The sequence below is a fragment of the Gadus chalcogrammus genome, chromosome 21 (genome assembly GCF_026213295.1).
Source record: "Gadus chalcogrammus isolate NIFS_2021 chromosome 21, NIFS_Gcha_1.0, whole genome shotgun sequence".
Taxonomy (NCBI): domain Eukaryota; kingdom Metazoa; phylum Chordata; class Actinopteri; order Gadiformes; family Gadidae; genus Gadus; species Gadus chalcogrammus.
The window spans coordinates 17,688,855-17,710,503 of NC_079432.1; the positions used below are offsets into that span (position 1 = coordinate 17,688,855).

The 21,649-nt window shown below is 54.7% G+C and overlaps 1 protein-coding gene across 2 annotated transcripts; it reads right to left on the minus strand.

Moving 5' to 3' along the window:
• Positions 1–128: 128 nt before the first annotated feature.
• On the minus strand, positions 129–21,375 carry LOC130374687 (kinesin-like protein KIF13B). 2 transcript variants are annotated; one of them, XM_056581618.1, is made up of 35 exons: positions 21,198–21,375; positions 20,425–20,512; positions 20,049–20,183; positions 19,477–19,589; positions 19,106–19,217; positions 18,169–18,381; positions 17,659–17,769; positions 17,388–17,522; positions 16,794–16,924; positions 16,416–16,502; positions 15,991–16,178; positions 15,078–15,285; positions 14,469–14,631; positions 13,904–14,050; positions 13,525–13,674; positions 12,994–13,095; positions 12,250–12,420; positions 11,945–12,102; positions 11,618–11,750; positions 11,230–11,376; positions 10,865–10,894; positions 10,673–10,772; positions 10,159–10,285; positions 9,919–9,974; positions 9,365–9,483; positions 8,699–8,875; positions 7,143–7,235; positions 6,898–7,050; positions 6,370–6,444; positions 6,201–6,257; positions 5,071–5,185; positions 4,180–4,250; positions 3,817–3,879; positions 1,142–3,257; positions 129–493 (listed from the first exon to the last, which is right to left on the minus strand). In XM_056581618.1, exons 1-35 carry the CDS (start codon positions 21,356–21,358, stop codon positions 261–263), a joined length of 6,438 nt encoding a protein of 2,145 aa, XP_056437593.1. In that variant the 5' UTR covers positions 21,359–21,375; the 3' UTR covers positions 129–260. The 2 variants fall into 2 exon arrangements, with proteins under 2 accessions (XP_056437593.1, XP_056437594.1); XM_056581619.1 differs by lacking the exon at positions 6,201–6,257.
• Positions 21,376–21,649: the final 274 nt, after the last annotated feature.

Below are 21,649 nucleotides of genomic sequence, written 5' to 3' on the forward strand. Positions count from 1 at the left end.
AGGAGGAGAGAGGAGAGAGGAGGAGGAGCAGGGAGAGAGGTGGAGAGAGGAGGAGGAGGGAGAGAGGTGGAGAGAGGAGGAGGAGGAGGAGGAGGAGAGAGGAGGAGGAGGAGCAGGAAGGGAGGAGAGAGGAGGAGTCAGGGAGAGAGGAGATATAGCGGAGCAGAGAGATGAGAAGAGGAGAACAGAAGAGCAGGTCCGCTCTTCCTCCTCCTCCTCCTCCTCCTCTCCAGCAGCAGGAGGAGGAGGAGATCACATGATCAGTTGTTCCACGACTTGCGGTTTTCCCCTTTGCTGCGGCTGGCCCCGCCCCCTTCTCCTTTAGCCAATGCGGTGAGAGCAGCCAGGTTGGGGCTGGATCCCGATAGGTTGGCGCCGCGGCGCTGTTGGCGGCGCCGTTTGACCCGGGTGACCCGGTCGGGCCGCACCAGCATGCCGTAACCGTGGTTACAGAGGAAGTAGCGCCGCCCGGCAACGGAGCCGTCGTTCTTCCCTGCAGAGAGCGAAAAAAAATACACAGAAGTTATAATGTATACTGTGTAGTACTTATAATGTGTAGTACTTATAATGTTTACTGTACTATTTATAAGGTATAATGTATACTGTAGTACTTATAATGTATACCGTCGTACTTATAATGCATCCTGTAGTACTTATAATCTATAGTGTATTATTTATAATGTATACAGTAGTACTTATAATGTAGTACTTATAATTTGTAGTGTAGTATTTATAATCTATACAGTAGTACTTATAATACATACTAGTATTAATAATACAATAGTATTTATCGGAAAGGTAGAGCTGTTCTACAGTAGAGTACACGTTCTTCACTAGACGTTCTACAGTACACGTTCTACAGTAGACGTTCTACAGTACACGTTCTACAGTAGACGTTCTGCAGTAGACGCTCTACACTAGAGTGGTTCTACAGTAGACGCTCTACAGTAGAGTGGTTCTACAGTAGACGCTCTACAGTAGAGTGGTTCTGCAGTAGACGCTCTACAGTAGAGTGGTTCTACAGTAGACGCTCTACAGTAGACGCTCTACAGTAGAGTGGTTCTACAGTAGACGCTCTACAGTAGAGCGGTCTTTCACTAGGTGTTGCAGGCCGCGTGGAGCAGTTGAACGGCGGGGGTACCTGCGGGGACCTCCAGCTCCACCCCGATCCAGACCCCCTCGGCGAAGTCCGTCGGGCCCACGTAGCGGACCGTCCCCGTCTTATTGGTCCCCACTGCCACATACTCCCCTTCCTTCAGCCAATCAGGGACCGGCGTGGCGCTTCTGGTCCCGCCTGCGTCCTCAGAGTCTGAGATTATTTCCAGCCTCTCCATTGGCTCGGGGAGGGTAAGCCCCGCCCCCGGGCTGAGCTCCTCCTCCTTGAGGACCGGCTGGAAGGACTTGAGGTCGGAGGACTTCAGCTTCTGGACCTTCTGGATCTTAAAGGGGCTGGTGGCCCCGACGGGCCCCGGGACAGGGGCCCCCGTCTGGGCCACGAGGAGACCAGGAGCAGGACCAGGACCAGGGGTCTTGGGACCAGGGGAAGGGATCTGGGTCTTGGGACCAGGGGAAGGGGTCTGGGTCTGGGTCTTGGGACCAGGGGCAGGGGTCTGGGGGGGACCAGGAGCCGGGGTCTGGGGACCAGGACCAGGACCAGGGGTCTGGGTGTTGGGACTAGGACCAGAGGCCTGGGTCTGAGGACCAGGGACAGTGGTCTGAGAGGGCGGGGCTGGTTCTTCAGGGTCTACAGGGTCCTGGTCCTGGTCCAGCGCCGGGGTAAAGGTCAGGACGGGGATGGGACCAGAGTAACTCTCTACTGGTTCTGTTGGTTCCTGCTCGTCTGGTTCCGATGGGGTCCGGGTCATTGTTGGGTCCTGAGGTTCCTGAAGCCCCTCCCCCAGGTCCACCAGGGGCGGAGCTGGTTCTGGGTCCACCTGGTCCAGAGCTGGTTCTGGGTCCACCTGGTCCAGAGCTGGTACTGGGTCCACCTGGTCCAGAGCTGGTTCTGGGTCCACCTGGTCCAGAGCTGGTACTGGGTCCACCTGGTCCAGAGCTGGGTCCGGGTCCACCTGGTCCAGAGCTGGTTCTGGGTCCACCTGGTCCAGAGCTGGTACTGGGTCCACCTGGTCCAGAGCTGGTACTGGGTCCAGGTCTTCAGGAGGAGGTGAAGAGGAGGAGGTGGAGAAGGAGGCAGATTCTGCCTGCATCAATCGTTCTGCTGAGGACGCTTCTGATTGGTTGTTCTCAAGGACCGGGGCTTCCGATTGGGTGTTCTCAAGGAACGGGACTTCTGATTGGTTGTTCTCAAGGACCGGGGCTTCTGATTGGGTGTTCTCCAGGACCGGGGTTTCTGATTGGGTGTTCTCCAGGACCGGGGCTTCTGATTGGGTGTTCTCCAGGACCGGGGCTTCTGATTGGGTGTTCTCCAGGACCGGGGCTTCTGATTGGTTGTTCTCAATGACCGGGGCTTCTGATTGGTTGTTCTCCAGGACCGGGGCTTCTGATTGGTCGTCCCCCTGCTCTGAGGATCCTGATTGGTTGTCCTCCTGGTCTGAGGATCCTGATTGGTTGTCCCCCTGCTCTGAGGATCCTGATTGGTTGACCCCCTGCTTTGAGGGTTGTGATTGGTTGACCTCCTGGTCTGAGGATCCTGATTGGTTGTCCTCCTGGTCTGAGGATCCTGATTGGTTGTCCTCCTGGTCTGAGGGTCCTGATTGGTTGTCCTCCTGGTCTGAGGGTTCTGATTGGTTGTCCTCCTGGTCTGAGGGTTCTGATTGGTTGTCCTCCTGCTCTGAGGATCCTGATTGGTTGTCCTCCTGGTCTAAGGGTCCTGATTGGTTGACCCCCTGCTCTGGTGGTTCTGTCAGAACCTGCGGTTCCAGAAGACCAGATGATGTCACCTGATCTCCACCGAATGGCTCCGTCGCCTCACTCACTTCCTGTTCGTCTGAGCCGGGCTCCGATTGGTCGGGCGGTCGGAGGGACTGAAGGAAGGCTTTGGAGGGGGAGGAGGAGGTGGGCAGGTCCTCCGGGTGCTCGGCCTCGTTGCCTAGCAACGGGGGGAGGTCCCAGCTCAGCGTGTAGACGTCCGACAGCGTCGCCGTGGAGATGCTGGTGGATGCGTAGCCGCTGGAGGATTGGCTGAGGGGGCTGTGGGCTGAGTCCTTCGTCTCCGGGACGACGGGGGGCGGGAGTGGCCTGGACACGGAGGGAGCCTCCGGTTGGTCCTCCGGTGGGAGGGTGTGCGGGGCGGGAACCTGTTTCCATGACAACGCCAGCGTTAGGGTCGACTCGGGGGGGGGGGTCGACAGAAAACAGACGAACTACGCTCAGCAAGAAAGAAACGGAGCGGAACTACGCCACGACCCTCCCGTTAGCTCGTGAATCACAGCGACCGCCCGGTTACACTCACATTCATTTAGCAGACGCTTTTCCCAAAAGTCGTCTGACAATAAGTACATTGGTCAGAAGAAGGAGAAACAACAATATATCGCTGTCGGTAATGGAAGGTTGTTCAGAGAACCAAGTGCCAATCCCTAACGATCACTAGGTTAACCCATTCCCCGTAGACAACCCAGACCGCTAGGGTAAGGCGCTACACACAATGCACGATGAAGTACTATTTTTAAGTGCAAGGACGTAAAACATACAATAAGTGTGTAAGAGGGGTGGGCTGGGGTGTGGGGGGGGGGGGTGGGGGCTATGCAGTTCCAGGGGAACCCGTAAGTCTTTTGGGGAGGCTGGGGAGCGACTCTGCGGTCCCTGTGGTGGTAGCATGGCGCTAGCTGCTAGCTAGCTCGCTGTGAGGGCACTTACTGCGGGGGTCTGGCCGAGGGACTCGTCCACACTGGCGGACTGGACCATGATGGTGGGAACCGCCTGGGAGAACATCACACAACACCAGGTTACCTTCTGCCGCCTCACAGAGAGACTGCATACTGCTGGGATAGTTGATACATGATCATAGTATGGATAGTATGATCTTTCTAATGGCTGAAATGTCCCATCTCTATTATTAATTTCTCTTCTAAAGCACTCTATCGTTATGAATGACTATTGATATTATCCATAATTAACTACATTATCATCAGGATTATAATTGTGTCCCTTAAAACAAAGCAGGATATGAACTCGGACAGGATATGGACTCTGGTAGGCGGGGCTTGAAGGGTTTACTACCTGCTGATTGGCTGGCATCTCCTCTCTATCATCAGGTACCAGGAAGTTGAGCAGCTTGGGAACCGCCTTGCCTGGAGGAGAGGAGGAGTTAGAGAGGAGGAGTTAGAGAGGAGGAGTTAGAGAGGAGGAGTTAGAGAGGAGGAGTTAGACAGGAGGAGTTAGAGAGGAGGAGTTAGAGAGGAGGAGCAGAGAGGAGGAGGAGCTGAGAGGAGAGAGGAGGAGTTAGAGAGGAGGAGGAGGAGTTAGAGAGGAGGAGTTAGAGAGGAGGAGTAGAGAGGAGGAGTTAGAGAGGAGGAGTTAGAGAGGAGGAGTAAAGAGGAGGAGTTAGAGAGGAGGAGTTAGAGAGGAGGAGGAGTTAGAGAGGAGGAGTTAGAGAGGAGGAGGAGTTAGAGAGGAGGAGTTAGAGAGGAGGAGCAGAGAGGAGGAGTAAAGAGGAGGAGTTAGAGAGGAGGAGTTAGAGAGGAGGAAGAGCAGAGAGGAGAGAGGAGGAGTTAGAGAGGAGGAGGAGAGAGGAGGAGGAGAGAGGAGGAGGAGAGGAGAGAGGAGAGCGGAGGAGTTAGAGAGGAGGAGGAGAGAGGAGGAGGAGAGAGGAGGAGGAGAGAGGAGGAGTTAGAGAGGAGGAGGAGAGAGGAGGAGTTAGAGAGGAGGAGGAGAGAGGAGGAGTTAGAGAGCAGAGAGGAGAGAGGAGGAGGAAATGGAGTGAGAGGTTTGAGGGGTATTGACCTTTATTTGGGTGGAGGAGGGTGGGGTTTGGGGGGTACCGACCTGTATTTGGGTGGACGAGGGTGGGGTTTGGGGGGTACTGACCTGTATTTGGGTGGAGGAGGGTGGGGTTTGGGGGGTACTGACCTGTATTTGGGTGGACGAGGGTGGGGTTTGGGGGGTACTGACCTGTATTTGGGTGGAGGAGTGTGGGGTTTGGGTGCAGGGTCTGGGAGGCGGAGCTCGGTAGAGTCCGTCGTGAGCTTGGAGACGCAGAGAAGAGGTCCTGGTGGCTCTCCCAACCCTGAGGAACACCACCCGTTACAACACTCTGGGGCTACACCTGTGGCAGAGCTACACCTGGAGCTCTGCTATACCTGTGGCAGAGCTACACCTGGAGCTACGCTACACCTGTGGTAGAGCTACAACTGGAGCTTTGCTACACCTGGAGCTACGCTACTCCTGGAGCTACGCTACACCTGTGGCAGAGGTACACCTGGAGCTACGCTACAACTGTAGCTACGTTACACCTGTTGTAGAGCTACACCTGAAGCTATGCTACACCTGGAGATATGCTACAGCTGAAGATACGCTACAGCTGTGGTAGAGCTACACCTGGAGCTACGCTACAACTGACTGTAGCTACGTAACATCTGTGGTAGAGTTACACCTTGAGCTACGTTACACCTGTAGCGTTACACCTGTAGCGTTACACCTGTAGCTACGTTACACCTGTAGCGTTACACCTGTAGCGTTACACCTGTAGCTATGTTACACCTGTAGCTGCGTTACACCTGTAGCTAGGTTACACCTGTAGCTATGTTACACCTGTAGCTACGTTACACCTGTAGCATTACACCTGTAGCTATGTTACACCTGTAGCTGCGTTACACCTGTAGCTAGGTTACACCTGTAGCTATGTTACACCTGTAGCTACGTTACACCTGTAGCTACGTTACACCTTCAGCGTTACACTTGTAGCTGCGTTACACCTGTAGCTACGTTACACCTGTAGCTGCGTTACACCTGTAGCTACGTAACGCCTGTAGCTACGTTACACCTTCAGCGTTACACCTGTAGCTGCGTTACACCTGTAGCTGCGTTACACCTGTAGCTAGTTTACACCTGTAGCTGCGTTACACCTGTAGCTACGTTACACCTGTAGCTAGGTTACACCTGTAGCTGCGTTACACCTGTAGCTGCGTTACACCTTCAGCGTTACACCTGTCCCTCTAACAGACTGTATCTCTCCACCTTTAGAGTGTAACGAGGGTCGGAGCCCTAGAACAGAACCCGGCAGCAGGTGGAGGTGATCTCACCTTGATGTTGTTGAGGCGGTTAGTGGAGCCATAGAGATCCAGACAGCTAGCAGACAGCTGGCCAGGGTAGTTAGTTAGCATTGGTTAGCATTAGTAGATAGACATTACTTAGTATTTTCCTGAGTTAGTTGGTTAATGGTATGGAGGTGGGTTAGTGTAATTAACTCACCTGGTTGACGATGGGGGAGCTGAGATAGCGTCTGGGGGACCCTTTAACGGCTAACTGCTCCTTTACAGCTACCTCCTACACACAATACACACACACACACACACACACACACACACACACACACACACACACACACACACTTGTAGAAAGAGTATTCTGACTGTGTGTACAAGTGTGCATTTGTACAGGGGTGTGTGTGTGTGTGTGTGTGTGTGTGTGTGTGTGTGTGTGTGTGTGTGTGTGTGTGTGTGTGTGTGTGTGTGTGTGTGTGTCTACAGGTGAATATGTGTTTGTGTGTACAGGTCTGTGTGTGTGTACAGGTCTTTGTGTACTTGTGTGTGTGAACAGGTGTTTCTGTGTGTGTACAGGTGTGTGTGTGTGTGTGTGTGTGTACAGGTGTGTGTGTATGTACTGGTGGGTGTGTGCGTATGTGTACACAGGTTTGTCTGTGTGTGTCTGTGTGTGTGTGTGTGTGTGTGTGTGTGTGTGTGTGTGTGTGTGTGTGTGTGTGTGTGCAGGTGTGTGTACCTGTCGAAGGCGGTCCAAGGCGAGGATGTTCTCGACCGCCAGGACGCTGCGCAGGTATTTCTCGATGGCCGCCTCACTGGCCTCTGATTGGCTGTCGTCCATGCTAGCAGCTAGCCGGGCTAGCATCTCCCGGTCCTCCGGCCCCTGGATCTCCTGCGCAGGGAGAGCACAACACACCCCCACTTAGGATCACCGAACACCGAGAGGTCGGAGGTCGTCGGTAACAATGGCAAAGGAGGACTGACCCCGGGGATGTTGGACACGACCTCAAAGGTCACGCCGCTGCCCGGGATGGAGCTGCGCTGGGACACCCTACGCAGGAGGCTCTTGGCGAAACCCTGGAGAACATCACAGAGAGAACGTGGAGAACATGAGGAACGTAGAGAACATGAGGAACGTGGAGAACATGAGGAACGTAGAGAACATGAGGAACGTAGAGAACATGAGGAACGTAGAGAACATGAGGAACGTAGAGAACATGAGGAACGTAGAGAACATGAGGAACGTAGAGAACATGAGGAACGTGGGGAACATGAGGAACGTGGGGAACATGAGGAGCGTAGAGAACGTGAGGAACGTAGAGAACGTGAGGAACGTAGAGAACATGAGGAACGTATAGAACATGTAGAGCGCATAGAACGTATGGAACATATAGAACGTAAATAACATATGCATCATATAGAATGTATAGAGCGTATAGAACGTACAAAACGTATATTTTACATTTACATTTAGGGCATTTAACAGACTGTTTTATCCAAAGCGACTTCCAATTAGTACATTTGTCATAAGAAGTGCATCAATATATCGCTGTCGGTACAGAAAGGCTGTTCATAGAACCAAGTGCAAGTACCACAATCGCTAGGCTAATCAATTCCCCGTGTTACAGCAATGATAGCAGCTACTGCAGTTGGTACACAGTTAAGTACTACAATACAATACAACACAATACAATACAATACAATACAATACAGTGTACAATGGTGGCCAGAAGGGGGAGGGTGGCTATGCAGAGTCGAGGTGGACTCTGAACAGGTGAGTCTTGAGTCTTATATATAGAATGTAAAGAACGTATAGAACGCAAATAAAACACATATCATGTAGAATGTATAGAACGTACAAAATGTGTAAAACAAATAGAACATACATAACATATAGAATGTAAAGAATGCATAGACCGTATAGAACGTACATAACAGCAAACGTATAGAACGCACAGAACGTACAGAAAGTACAGAACGTATAGAACATACAGAGCATACAGAACGTATAGGAAGTACAGAATGTACAGAATGTATAGAAAGTACAGAACGTATAGAACATACAGAGCATACAGAACGTATAGGAAGTACAGAATGTACAGAATGTATAGAAAGTACAGAACGTATAGAACGTACAGAACGTATAGAACATACAGAGCATACAGAACGTATAGGAAGTACAGAATGTACAGAATGTATAGAAAGTACAGAACGTATAGAACGTACAGAACGTACAGAACGTATAGAACATACAGAGCATACAGAACGTATAGGAAGAACAGAACGTATAGAACATACAGAGCATATAGAACCTATAGGACATACAGAGCACACAGAACCTATAGAACATATAGAACATACAGAGCATACAGAACGTACAGAACCTATAGAACGTGTAGAGCACACAGAACGTATAGAACGTATAGAACGTGTAGAACATACAGAACGTACAGAACGTATAGAACATACAGAACGTACAGAACGTATAGAACGTGTAGAGCACACAGAGCACTCAGGACCTGTAGAGCGAGTGGACCCACCTGCCGGCCGTTGACGGCCACACAGAGCCGTTTGCGCAGCACCAGCTGCATGCGGGCCGGGTGGCTGAGCTGCACCACCGCCCGCAGCGTGAGGTACACCCTCTGGTCCGCCGGCCCCGCCCGGCTCAGCGCCGCGCAGTCGTGGACCGTCGAGTCCCAGGACGCCTCCGCCGTCGCCTAGGAGACCGGCGGGGTAGGAGCGTTATGGGATGTCCTCAGATAGACACTGACTTTATTACTTTGTTAGTGACTCTGGTAATGAACAAACTCATCAAACACTGACTGATAACTAACCAACCCACTATCTAACCAACCCACCATCTAACCTATCAACTATCTAACTAAGCAACCCACTATCTAACCAACCCACTAACTAACCTATCGACTATCTAACCAACCCACTATCTAACCAACTAACCAACCAACTATCGTACTAATCCACTATCTTTCCAGATAACCAACCAACTATCTAACTTATCGACTATCTAACAAACTATTTAACTAATCAGTAGACTATGTAACGTGATCTGACTAAGCCCCTCCCCCCCTCCAGCTGACCGCCCCTCCCTCCCCAGGTGGGCGGGGCCAGCTGGGCGCCCCTCCCTCCCCAGGTGGGCGGGGCCAGCTGACCGCCCCTCCCTCCCCAGGTGGGCGGGGCCAGCTGACCTGGTCGTCATGGTGCCTGACGATGTGGAGGTCGAAGAAGGCGTCCTCGTCCTCCCCGGAGAGCAGCGCGTCCTGCCCCCCCGCCAGGCTGGGGGACAGGCTGTCCTGGAAGTCATCCGCTGGGGGGGGGGAGACAGGACGTTAGGACAGACAGCTTGAGAGACAGACAGGGGACAGACAGACAGACAGACGACAGACAGGGGACAGACAGACAGCTACAGAGACAGACAGGGGACAGACAGACAGCTAGAGAGACAGACAGCTAGAGAGACAGACGGGACAGACAGACAGCTACAGAGACAGACGAACAGCTAGAGAGACAGACAGACAGATGGCAGACAACAGGAGGACAGACAGACAGCTGCAGAGACAGACAAACAGAGAGCTAGAGAGACAGACAGCTAGAGAGACAGTAAGGGGACGGACAGAAAGACAGCTATAGAGACAGACAGACAGCTATGACGGACAGACAGACAGATGGCACACAACAGGAGGACAGACAGAGAGCTAGAGAGACAGACAGCCAGAGGGACGGTGGAGGGGGGGGGGCGTACCACTGAGGTCCAGGAAGAGGACCGGGACGTGGGTCTCCATCCCCGGGACCGGAACCCTGGAACACAAGAGGGTCAGGGGTCAGGGGTTAGGGGTCAGGGTGACTGTTAGAGGTCAGGGGTTTGAGGTCAGGTCAGGGGGACTCTTTCAGAGGTCAGGGGTCAAGGTGACTCGGTTAGAGGTCAGGGAGACTCTGTTAGAGATCAGGGGTTAGAGGTCAGAGGTCAGGGGTCAGGGGTCACCTCTGGGCGGGCGCCCCCGGGATGCCGCTGCCCTCGGCGGGGACCAGCACGGCGTTCCTCTCCTCCGTCAGCGTGAGGCGGCCCTCCAGGAGCTGGGCCTCGCGCTCCACGTCCTCCTCACACTTATCTACACACACACACACACACACACACACACACACACACACACACACACACACACACACACACACACACACACACACACACACACACACACACACACACACACACACACACACACACACACACACAGAGAGCGCACACACAGAGAGCGCACACACACACACACACACACACACACACACACACACACACACACACACACACACACACACACACACACACACACACACACACACACACACACACACACACACACACACAGAGAGCGCACACACACAGTCATTATTTTGAATCTCATTGGTTTGCAGAGTTGAGGTTGTTTCCCCAAACAAATGAAGCAGTTCCTCCCATCAGAACGCAGCGTGGTGACACAGTGACATCCCATAATCACCTGGTTTGGAGACCACCTTCTGGAGGTGCTGGTCCAGATACTCCTGTCGCTTAGTAACCGTCGCCAACCACTGCTCCCGCATCCTCTCCAGATCTATCTCCTGCTCACACACACACGCGCACACACACCTCTCTATTAGGTTACCATAGCAACTGTTGTCAGTAGATAAACATAATCATCTCATCTTCTCACCTGGTAGCTGTCCATCTCCTCCTCTTCATCCTGAAACACACAACCACAGCTGATCAGATCACAGCCAATCAAACCACAGCCGATCAAACCACAGGCAATCAAACCACAGCCAATTAAACCACAGCCAATCAAACCACAGGCAATCAAACCACAGCCAATTAAACCACAGCCAATCAAACCACAGGCAATCAAACCACAGCCAATTAAACCACAGGCAATCAAACCACAGGCAATCAAACCACAGCCAATCAAACCACAGCCAATTAAACCACAGCCAATCAGATCACAGCCAATTAAACCACAGCCAATTAAACCACAGCCTATCGAATGGGAGCTATTGAATCTTGGGTGTTTGGTGTCCTCACCCATTGTGATTGGTTGCCTCTGGGGGGGCGTGTCTTGCGGACCTGGACGTCTCCGATGGCGACGGAGTGGATGGAGGCGGCGATGAGGGGCATGGTCCCGGACTCGGGGACCCCCCGCACCTCCACACACACCCGGCGGGACTGACCCTAAACACACACACACACACACATTATACACAAATACATTATATATATATACACACACACACACAGATTATAGATACACATTATAGACATACAAGGCTCGACTGAGCCTAAACACACACACACACACACACACACACTATACGAATAGACACCGACACATTATCTACATAGACACACACATTATAACACACACACGCACACATATACATACACCCCCCCCCCCCCCAGGCTTTGCCCCCACCTGCTGCAGCTGGTAGACCCCCCCTGTGGCCACGTCCCGGGCTGGGAGCACCTCCACCGGGCTGAAGACCCCCGCCTCGCTGAGCTCCATCACCTGAACCCACAGCTGGAGACGACGGGTCACCTCCATCCACCTGGACACACACACACGCACGCGCGCACACACACACACACACACACACACACACACGCACACACGCACGCACGCACGCACGCACGCACACACAATTAATTTACTTGACTGTAGAGGAGAGACAGACAGACAGAGGAGCAGACAGACAGGCAGACAGACGGGCAGACAGACGGGCAGACAGACAGACAGACAGACCTCTCTCTGAGCGAGCGCGTCTTGGCCTGGATGACCTCCAGGTCCCAGAGGGCCAGGTTCCTGCGGTGGTGGAGCAGCTTGTGGCCGTACACCTCGATGGCCACCGCCCCGTCCGCCAGGAACTCCACCAGCTCCTCCGTCACGCTCACCGTCAGCCTCTGAACACACACACACACACGCACACACACAAGGCGGAGTTAGACAAAAAAGAAGGAGTAACACACACCCACAGAGCCCGACTCCGCACCCCTAACCCCACCCTGACCCTGACCCTGACCCTTGACCCCTGACCCCCCCTGACCCACCTCGGTGCTGTCGAACACCACGGTGCAGTGGGGGTCCTTGGCCCCGGGGGGCCCCTGCAGCTCCAGCTCGGGGGTGATGTACAGGAGCTGCTCCTGGCCCCAGAAGCGGTACTGGCAGAACACGAAGTTGGACAGGTGGCGGGGCAGCCCGGTGGCCTGCAGGATCCTCACCTGGGGGGGGCAGAGGTCACCAGGGGGGGGTCAGAGGTCAGCGAGGGAGATCAGAGGTAGAGCTGGGCGATGAATCGATTTTTTATCTTAATTCAAATTGAATGGTCAATAAATCGTTTTGATTTAAATGAAAATTGATATAAAAGAAGTAAAGTAAAATGTCAACATGGCGGCATGCGCTGAAAAAGGTGAGCGTGTAGAGTTTGCCTAAAGTCTGTGGCAACCAAATGTTGCTTTCGTTAATCATTGTTATTCTTCAAATTAAATCCAAATTTAAAAAGTATATACATTTGTCATTTATCGAAAAAAAAATAAAAGAGATTAAAATCGAAAATCGGGTTTGGTTTGAAAAAAATCGAAGATTACATTTTTAGGCCAAATCTTCCAGCCCTAGTCAGTGGTCAGCAAGAGAGGACCTACTCTCTTCATGTCTTACAGGAAGTCAAGTACTTACATTGGAGGAAGTGTGATACTGTTATTGCACGTTCTTCGTGATAAATAATGAAACTATTACCATTATAAAAATGTAATTAAAACACGTTATGGATGCACCACCCAGACGCCCCCGCTCACCACGCAGGTGAGGGTGCGCTCCGGGGCGTCAGAGTCGGTCTGGGGGGGGTCGGGGGGGTCCTCAGAGCCACGACACACCTCCACGTGTAACCGGCCCGACACCTACACACACACGCACACACACACAGTACAGAACACACACACAGACACACAAACAGTTAAAACAATAAGTACATTGGAACCAGTATCTGGTTGGTATGAGTCTGTCCTTAGACCCTGGACTAAGGACCCAGAACCAATCAAGTATGCGAGGGACAAACCCTGCTCCTATTGGTCCAGGACGTTGTTGTGGCAGCCACAGGACCCAGCCCACACACCTCCCCCTTGTGGTGGATGATGGGTACTGCATAGCCACCCCCCCACACACACACCTCCCCCTTGTGGTTGATGATGGGTACTGCATAGCCACCCCCCCACACACACCTCCCTCTTCTGGTTGATGATGGGTACTGCGTAGCCCCGCCCCCCCTTACACACCTCCCCCTTCTGGTTGATGATGGGTACTGCGTAGCCCCGCCCCCCCTTACACACCTCCCCCTTCTGGTTGATGATGGGTACAGCATACTGCAGCCGCACGTCGTGGAACAGGCAGGACAGGAACACGTTGGCCACGCCCACCAGGCTGTGGTTCTCCTGCTCGTCGAAGAACGGGTCCGCCCGCCGGAAGTACGACCGCGTCACCTGGGGCACACAAAGGAAGTGACGTCACTGACCCGTCACACTCACACACACACAGGAAGTGACAACACAGACCTGTCACACACACACACACACACACACACACACACACACACACACACACACACACACACACACACACACACACACACACACACACACACACACACACACACACACACACACACACACACACAGGGTGTCCCTGCGGTTGCTAGGCGCCGGTGCTCACGCTGGTGTCCTCCTGGCAGTCCTTCCACTCCTGGTACAGGTCCTTCATGTCCAGCAGCCGGTTCTCCATCTTCTCCAGGGACCAGATCAGCTTGCCCCGCCCCTTCCTGCGCACCTGCACCGCCGGCTCCGACAGCACCACGTCTCTCTGTGGGGGGGAGGGGGGTTGTTAGGGACTCTCAAACATTGAGCGCCTGATATCTGCCTTAGGTCCACTCTGGGGTCTCTATCCCCCCCCCCCCCGGGTGTTACAGACGGGCCGGCAGTTGCCCTGACAACGTGGGGCTCTAAGAGGAGAGGGGAGCGTAACCACGGCGACAGCCTCTGCCTCCGCGTGCTGCACAGGTGCCAGCTAGGGTTCAGCCGATGACATCACGGTGCGGACCTGAACCCTGACAGCGTGGGGCAGCTGACCCCTGACCCCTGTGGGGGTGGTACCTTGAGGCTGACCCCTGACCCCTGTGGGGGCGGTACCTTGAGGCTGACCCCTGACCCTTGACCCCTGGTACCTTGCAGCTGACCCCTGACCCTTGACCCCTGACCCTTGACCCCCTGAACCCCGGTACCTTGCGGTTGGCGTCCAGGTTGGCGGCGGGGATCTGCAGCGTGACCAGGTACTCGGTCTTCTTGCCGAGCTCCTCGGACAGGAAGCCGGCCTCCTGCACCAGCAGCTGGGTCCGCACGATCTGCTCCCGCAGCCGCAGCAGCCCCCGACTCATCATAGCCTCCCTGGAGACACACACATGCACGCAGACACACACACACACACACAGGGGTAAACACACTCACGCAAACACACACTCACACACACGCACGCACGCACAAACACACACGTGCAGGGGTAAACACACTCACGCACACACACACACGGCCATGGTTAAACACACACACACACATGGCCAGGGTTAAACACACACACACACACACACACACACACACACACACACACACACACACACACACACACACACACACACACACACACACACACACACACACACACACACACACACACACACACACACACACACAGTACCAGCTCCTGTGGGCGTGGCCCCCCAGGTGAATGACGGACAGACCCTAGCTTCAAGAGCTGCAGCCCGTTGGTGAACCAGGCGCTCTCCATCACCACAGTGTGATTGGTCCTGAGGTGATCCCTAAGCCCCGCCCCTCACCTGTCCTCGCTCCAGCGCCGCATGCGGGCGAGGGGGGTGCAGGAGGCGGCGGGGCCGGGCTCCAGCAGGGCGCCGCTCCTCTCCGGGGGGAGGTGCTTGCGGAGGTGCTCCAGCTCCTGCTCGTAGAGGAGGCGCTGGCGCTCCAGGGCGCTCCTCTTCTCCTCCTCGTACTGCCGGCCCAGGGTCTGCAGCGCCGCGTGGATGGGGTCTGGGGGCGGGGCCAGGGAGGTCACCGCAGCCAATCAGAACCCCCCTCTCTCTCTCTCTCTCATGTATGTTAACTGTCTCTCTCACATATATCTTAACCTATTTCTCTATCTCATATATGTTAACGGTCTTTCTCTGTCATACATGCTAACCGTCTCTCTCTCATATGTTAACTGTATCTCTTTCTCATATATGTTAACTGTCTCTCTCTCTCTCAGATATGTTGTCTCTCTCTCATATATATGTTAACTGACTCTCTCTCATATATGTTAACTGTCTCTCTCTCTCATATATGTTAACTGTCTCTCTCTCTCATATGTTAACTGTCTCTCTCTCTCATATATGTTAACTGTCTCTCTCTCTCATACATGCTAACCGTCTCTCTCTCTATCATATATGTTAACTGTCTCTCTCTCTCTCTCTCATATATGTTGTCTCTCTCTCATATATATGTTAACTGACTCTCTCTCCCTCTCATATGTTAACTGTCTCGTATATGTTAACTGTCTCTCTCCCTAATATGTTAACTGTCTCTCTCTATCCCTCATATATGTTAACTCTCTCTCACGCATTTATGTTAACTGTCTCTCTCTCTCTCATATGTTAACCGTCTCTCTCTCTCATATATGTTAACTGTCTCTCTCTCTCAAATGTTAACTGCTTCTCTCATATGTTAACTGTCTCTCTCTCTGTCTCTCTCTCTCACCGTCCTGTCCCATGGTGTTCATCAGGACCTCCGTCTGGGCGAACTCGTATCCGAAGCTCATGTCTCCCGCCCCATCGCTCGCCTCCTCCGGCCTATCAGAGCTCAGGCCCGCCTTCATGTTGGCCACGCCCTCTTCCTCCCCCTCCCCCTCAGCCCCCACCTGGGACAGGTTCCTGGGCAGGTTGATCCTGGGAGACAGACAGACGGACAGAGAGGGAGAGACCAGGTTAGGGACGTCCTCCAGCTGAGGGAACAGCATCTCATCATCACGCCGACCTGCCACTACGGTAACCCTGGTTACGGAGGAGGCGACAGGAAGGCCGAACCCGACCGTAACATATGCTGGTCCCAGTGGCTCCCAGTCAGAGTCCGGGATATGCGTTCAACCCGGGGTATGATGTCGTAGGTTGACCCCTGAACCCCACCTGAAGAAGTGGTTGTTGCCCCAGAGGATGCGGTCGCCATGGTGAAGCTGGAGGGGGGCGGAGAGGACCGCTCCGTTCACACACGTCCTGCCGGAGCAAGGAAACAGGAAGAGGTCAGGGGTGAGAGGTCAGAGGTCAGGTGTGAGAGGTCAGAGGTCATGTGTGAGAGGTCAGGGCCAGGTGTGACTGGTCAGGGCTGAGAGGTCAGAGGTCAGCCAGTGTGTGAGAGGTCAGAGGTCAGCTAGCCTGTGGGGTCGGTTTGGGCGGGTACCGTGCGTTGCGGTGGGGGGGGTGCCGTCTGGGGGGGGGGTACCGTGCGTTGCACTGAGGGGGGGGGGCGGTCTGGGGGGGGGGTGGGGTCGGTCTGGGGGGGGGTACCGTGCGTGGCGGTGGGGGGTCAGCACCACCCCGCTCTGGGCCGTGATGTCGATGACGCAGTGCGCCGCCTGGATGGCCATCCCACACAGCTGGATGTCCTGGGAGTCCGCCGAGCCCACCCGGGTGTGCTCCTGGACGGGGGAGACGGGGAGACGGGGGAGACGGGGGAGGCGGGGGACAGAGAGAGATGCTCAGACAGGGGCGTATCTTTAAGTACAGGGGGACCCCAACAGTAGAATCCAGGGGTGAGGCTGAACCCCCAGCCCAGAGGTTCTGGGTTCAACACCCCCAGTAGGTCAACGCCCCCTTACCCCTACCTGCTCCCTCATGAACACGGGCGTGTCTACGTGCGCACCTTGAGGGAGGAGACCAGTTGGGGGGCGGGGTCTGAGGGCGTACCTTGAGGTAGTAGACCAGCAGCTCGTTGGGGGGCGGGGTCTGAGGGCGTACCTTGAGGGAGGAGACCAGTTGGGGGGCGGGGTCTGAGGGCGTACCTTGAGGTAGTAGACCAGCAGCTCGTTGAGGGCGGGGTCTGAGGGCGTACCTTGAGGTAGTAGACCAGCAGCTCGTTGAGGGCGGGGTCTGAGGGCGTACCTTGAGGTAGTAGACCAGCAGCTCGTTGAGGGCGGGGTCAGCGTTGAGGTTGACCAGGAAGCAGCGGTCCTCCACCACGCGGATCCCGGAGGACTGCAACGAGATGCCCAGGCTCTCCAGCTGCCTCTGGCGCTCCTGAGGACACAGACGCTGAGCTCAGCCACCGGGGGGCGCCACACAGCCACACACTGCATAACAGATGATAAAGGGGTGCGTGCGCGTGTGTGCGCGTGTGTGCGTGTTCGTGTGCGTGTGTGTGTGTGTGTGTTACCAGGGCGACGGCCTCAGTCTTGGTCAGCTTGTCCTCCCAGGTGACGGTCATCTCCTGGATCAGCTTCTCAGACTCCTCGAGGCGGTCCTTCAGCTCCGGAGCCTTCAGGGACTGGAACCCATGACATCACGTTAAAATCAGGGACTGGAACCCATGACATCACCGTTTATATCAGGGACTAAAACTCATTACATTAATGTTTAAATCAGGGACGAGAACCAATGACATCACCGTTTATATCAGGGACTGGAACCCATGACGTCATGTTTAAATCAGGGACGAGAACCCATGATCATCACCGTTTATATTAGGGACTAAAACTCATTACATCAATGTTTAAATCAGGGACTAGATACCATGAGATCACCGTTTAAAATCAGGGACTAGAACAGCATGACATCACCGTTTAAATCAGGGACTGGAACCCATGAATACACTGTAAAACATCGGCACTCTAACACGTGCTTTAACTCCCGGGCGTTGACCCCTCCCTCCCCCCCGGGTCCTGACCTCGGCCTGGGTCAGCTGGTCGCGGAGCTTCTCCACTTCCTCCCGGAGCTCCCTGATGATGCGGGCGTTGGGGTCCTCGTTGACCACGGCGTGGTTCACGATGCTCTTGGCGCGGTCGGCGTAGCGCAGCGTCGACAGCGTCTCCTCGTAGTTGTCCGCCGCCGGGCTCACCGTGGCAACCATCGCCGTGCGGCTGTTGCCGCCCAGGCTGTCCTGGGGAGCAGACTCAGGGTTAGACCCGGGCGGAAAGACCGGCTCACACGGACCAGGACCCGGCCTGGACTCAGAGAGCCACCACCCGGACCAGGACCCGGCCTGGACTCAGAGCCACCACACGGACCAGGACCCGGCCTGGACTCAGAGCCACCACACGGACAGGTCAGACAGGTGGAGGGGAGACGGGTGGAGTTGAGACAGGTGAGGACAGGTAAAGGTGAGGCATCTGAGACAGGGGGAGGCTAGACAGGTGGAGGTGACACAGACGAGACAGGTGGAGGTGACACAGACGAGACAGGTGGAGGTGACACAGACGAGACAGGTGGAGGTGACACAGGTGGAGTTGAGACAGGATAAGTAGAGACAGGCAAAGGGATGGTACTTTGAGCAGCCAGGCGAGGACAGACAGACAGGTAAAGGGGAGACAGGTAAAGGGGCGGTACCTTGACCAACCAGGTGAGGACCGGTGAAGGTAAGACAGGTGGAGGTGAGACAGGTAAAGGTGAGGCAGGTTGAGTAGAGGACAGGTAAAGGTGAGGACAAATAAAGTGGAGACAGGTAAAGGAGAGAGGTAAAGGGGCGGTACCTTGAGCAGCCAGGTGAGGACAGACGGACAGGTAAAGGTGAGAAAGGTAAAGGAGAGAAAGGTAAAGGGGATGCAGGTAAAGGAGAGACAGGTAAAGGTGAGACAGGTAAAGGAGAGACAGTAAAGGGGCGGTACCTTGAGCAGCCAGGTGAGGACAGAGTCTCTGTAGGGGACAAACTTGTTCTTGTTCTTTCCGGCTCCCTGCTCGGCCAGTGCTGAGATCACCAGACCCAGCGTGCTCAGGGACCTGGGGTCAGGGGTCACAGGGAGCTCTGATTGACTGATCTGATATCAACTAGACCTCTGATTGGCTGAACCAAGAACAACTAGACCTCTGATTGGCTGAGCTAAGATCAACTAGACCACTGATTGGCTGACCTTGGATCAACTAGACCTCTGATTGGCTGACCTTGGATCAACTAGGCATCTGATTGGCTGAACTAAGATTAACGAGACCTCTGATAGGCTGACCTGAGGTCCCCTACAGCTAATTGGCCGAGGCCTACCTGTTGATGTTGCTGCCCTCCTTCAGCCTCTCGCCCGCCGCCCCGGTCTTGCCGGCTCGCTCGCTGCCGGCGAGGTCCACCAGGCTGAGCTTGCTCACCTTCTCCCCCTGAGTCTGGAGACACAACAACACCACACAGACTGTGGGGTCAGACAACACTGAACCGACTGCACGCTGCAGGCTCAGACAGCACACAGCCGGAGGGACACTGGACACATTGTGGATAACATTATTTATACTGCACCCTTCTGTATGTGTCTGTGAGTGTGTTACCCTGATGTGCGCTCCAGCAGAGTTTGTGAGTGAGTGAGTGAGTGAGTGAGTGAGTGAGTGAGTGAGTGAGTGAGTGAGTGAGTGTTACCCTGGTACTGAGGTCCATCAGGGTGTGTGTGTGTGTGTGTGCGTGTGCGTGTGTGTGTTACCCCGTTGGTGCGGTCCGTCAGGGTGTGTGTGTGTGTGTGTGTGTGTGTGTGTGTGTGTGTGTGTGTGTGTGTGTGTGTGTGTGTGTGTGTGTGTGTGTGTGTGTGTGTGTGTGTGTGTGTGTGTGTGTGTGTGTGTGTGTGTGTGTGTTACCCCGGTGGTGCGGTCCGTCAGGGTGTGTGTGAGGATGAGGTTGAACACTCCGTGGGAGCGACTGCTCTCCTCGTTCATGTTGGTCGCTGCCACCGTGCGCGACTTGTTCCCCTCCGACATCAGGGACTCCACGTCCTGGCAGGAAGTGACATCACAGCGGTCACCCACTGCCCGCAACTGACCCCCCGCCGTCCTAAACTACGAGGCCTGAGCTGAGGGTGGAGGGAGGAGGGGGGGGGGGCTCACCTTATAGCAGGCTACAGCCAGGGGGGAGGGACAGAGGGGAGGAGGGGGGAGGGGGGGGAGGGAGGGAGGAGGCTCACCTTATAGCAGGCTACAGCCAGGGGGGAGGGAGGGAGGAGGGGGGGGGGCTCACCTTATAGCAGGCTACAGCGAGGCGGGAGAGCCCGTCCACATAGGGGCCCATCACACTGTGCTCCCTCACCTTGAGGGCCTGACGACTCCTGGAGGGGGGGAGAGGGGGAGAGGGGAGAGGGGAGAGAGACAGAGACAGAGACAGAGAGAGCGAGAGCGAGAGCGAGAGAGAGAGAGAGAGAGAGAGAGAGAGAGAGAGACAGAGACAGAGAGAGACACAGAGAGAGAGAGAGAGAGACAGAGAGAGAGAGAGAGAGAGAGGGACAGAGAGAGAGACAGAGAGAGAGAGAGAGAGAGAGAGAGAGACAGAGACAGAGAGAGAGAGAGAGGGACAGAGAGAGAGACAGAGAGAGAGAGAGAGAAGGGGAGAGAGAGACAGAGACAGAGACAGATTTGTACTCATTATACTTATGCTCCAGATGGTTATTGAAATACACTTTCAAATTGTCATTTGGCAGTAATGCTACAGACTCCACGACCTAGTGAGAGTAATGCACAACATTTAAGGCTATTAAATGTTCTTTTCCAACCCCAGATGGTTTTACAATCAATTTCCCTCCCTCCCTCCCTCCCTGACTCCCTCCCTCCCTCCGTCCTTCCCTCCCTGACTCCCTCCCTCCCTCCCTCCCTCCGTCCTTCCCTCCCTCCCTCCCTCCCTCCCTCCCTCCCTCCGTCCTTCCCTCCCTCCCTTCCTAGATGGATATATTTCCTCCCTCCGGACAGACAGACAGACAGTGGGTCAGACAGACGGGGTCCCAGCGGGGGTCTCCTCACCCCTTGGGGTCCAGCAGGTCGCGGACCTTCTCGTTGTAGATCTCCAGGTAGGAGACCTCCACGGTGAACACCTCGCCCTCGCGCTGCTCCTCCAGCGTCCGGGCGAACAGGGAGCAGCAGAGCCGCGGGATCAGCCCAGGCTGCTCCGCCGAGCCCATCATGGTGTACGACTTCCCCGAGCCTGGAACACACGCGCGCGCGCGCACACACACACACACACACACACACACACACACACACACACACACACATTAACATCAACACACAAACACACACACACCCATCATGGTGTACGACTTCCCCAAGCCTGCAACACACACACACACACACACACACACACACACACACACACACACACACACACACACACACACACACACACACACACACACACACACACACACACACACACACACACACACACACACACACACACACACACACACCACACA

Excerpts from the sequence above, each read along its gene's own strand:
- LOC130374687 (XM_056581618.1), bottom strand. The coding sequence starts at position 21,358 with ATGATGGGCTCGGCGGAGCAGCCTGGGCTGATCCCGCGGCTCTGCTGC. Across the intron at positions 18,382-19,105 it reads TCCTCACCTGGCTGCTCAAG|GACAGCCTGGGCGGCAACAG; the intron begins GTACCGCCCCTT and ends TCTGCTCCCCAG. Across the intron at positions 16,503-16,793 it reads ACCCCCCACCGCCACGCACG|GACGTGTGTGAACGGAGCGG; the intron begins GTACCCCCCCCC and ends TTGCTCCGGCAG.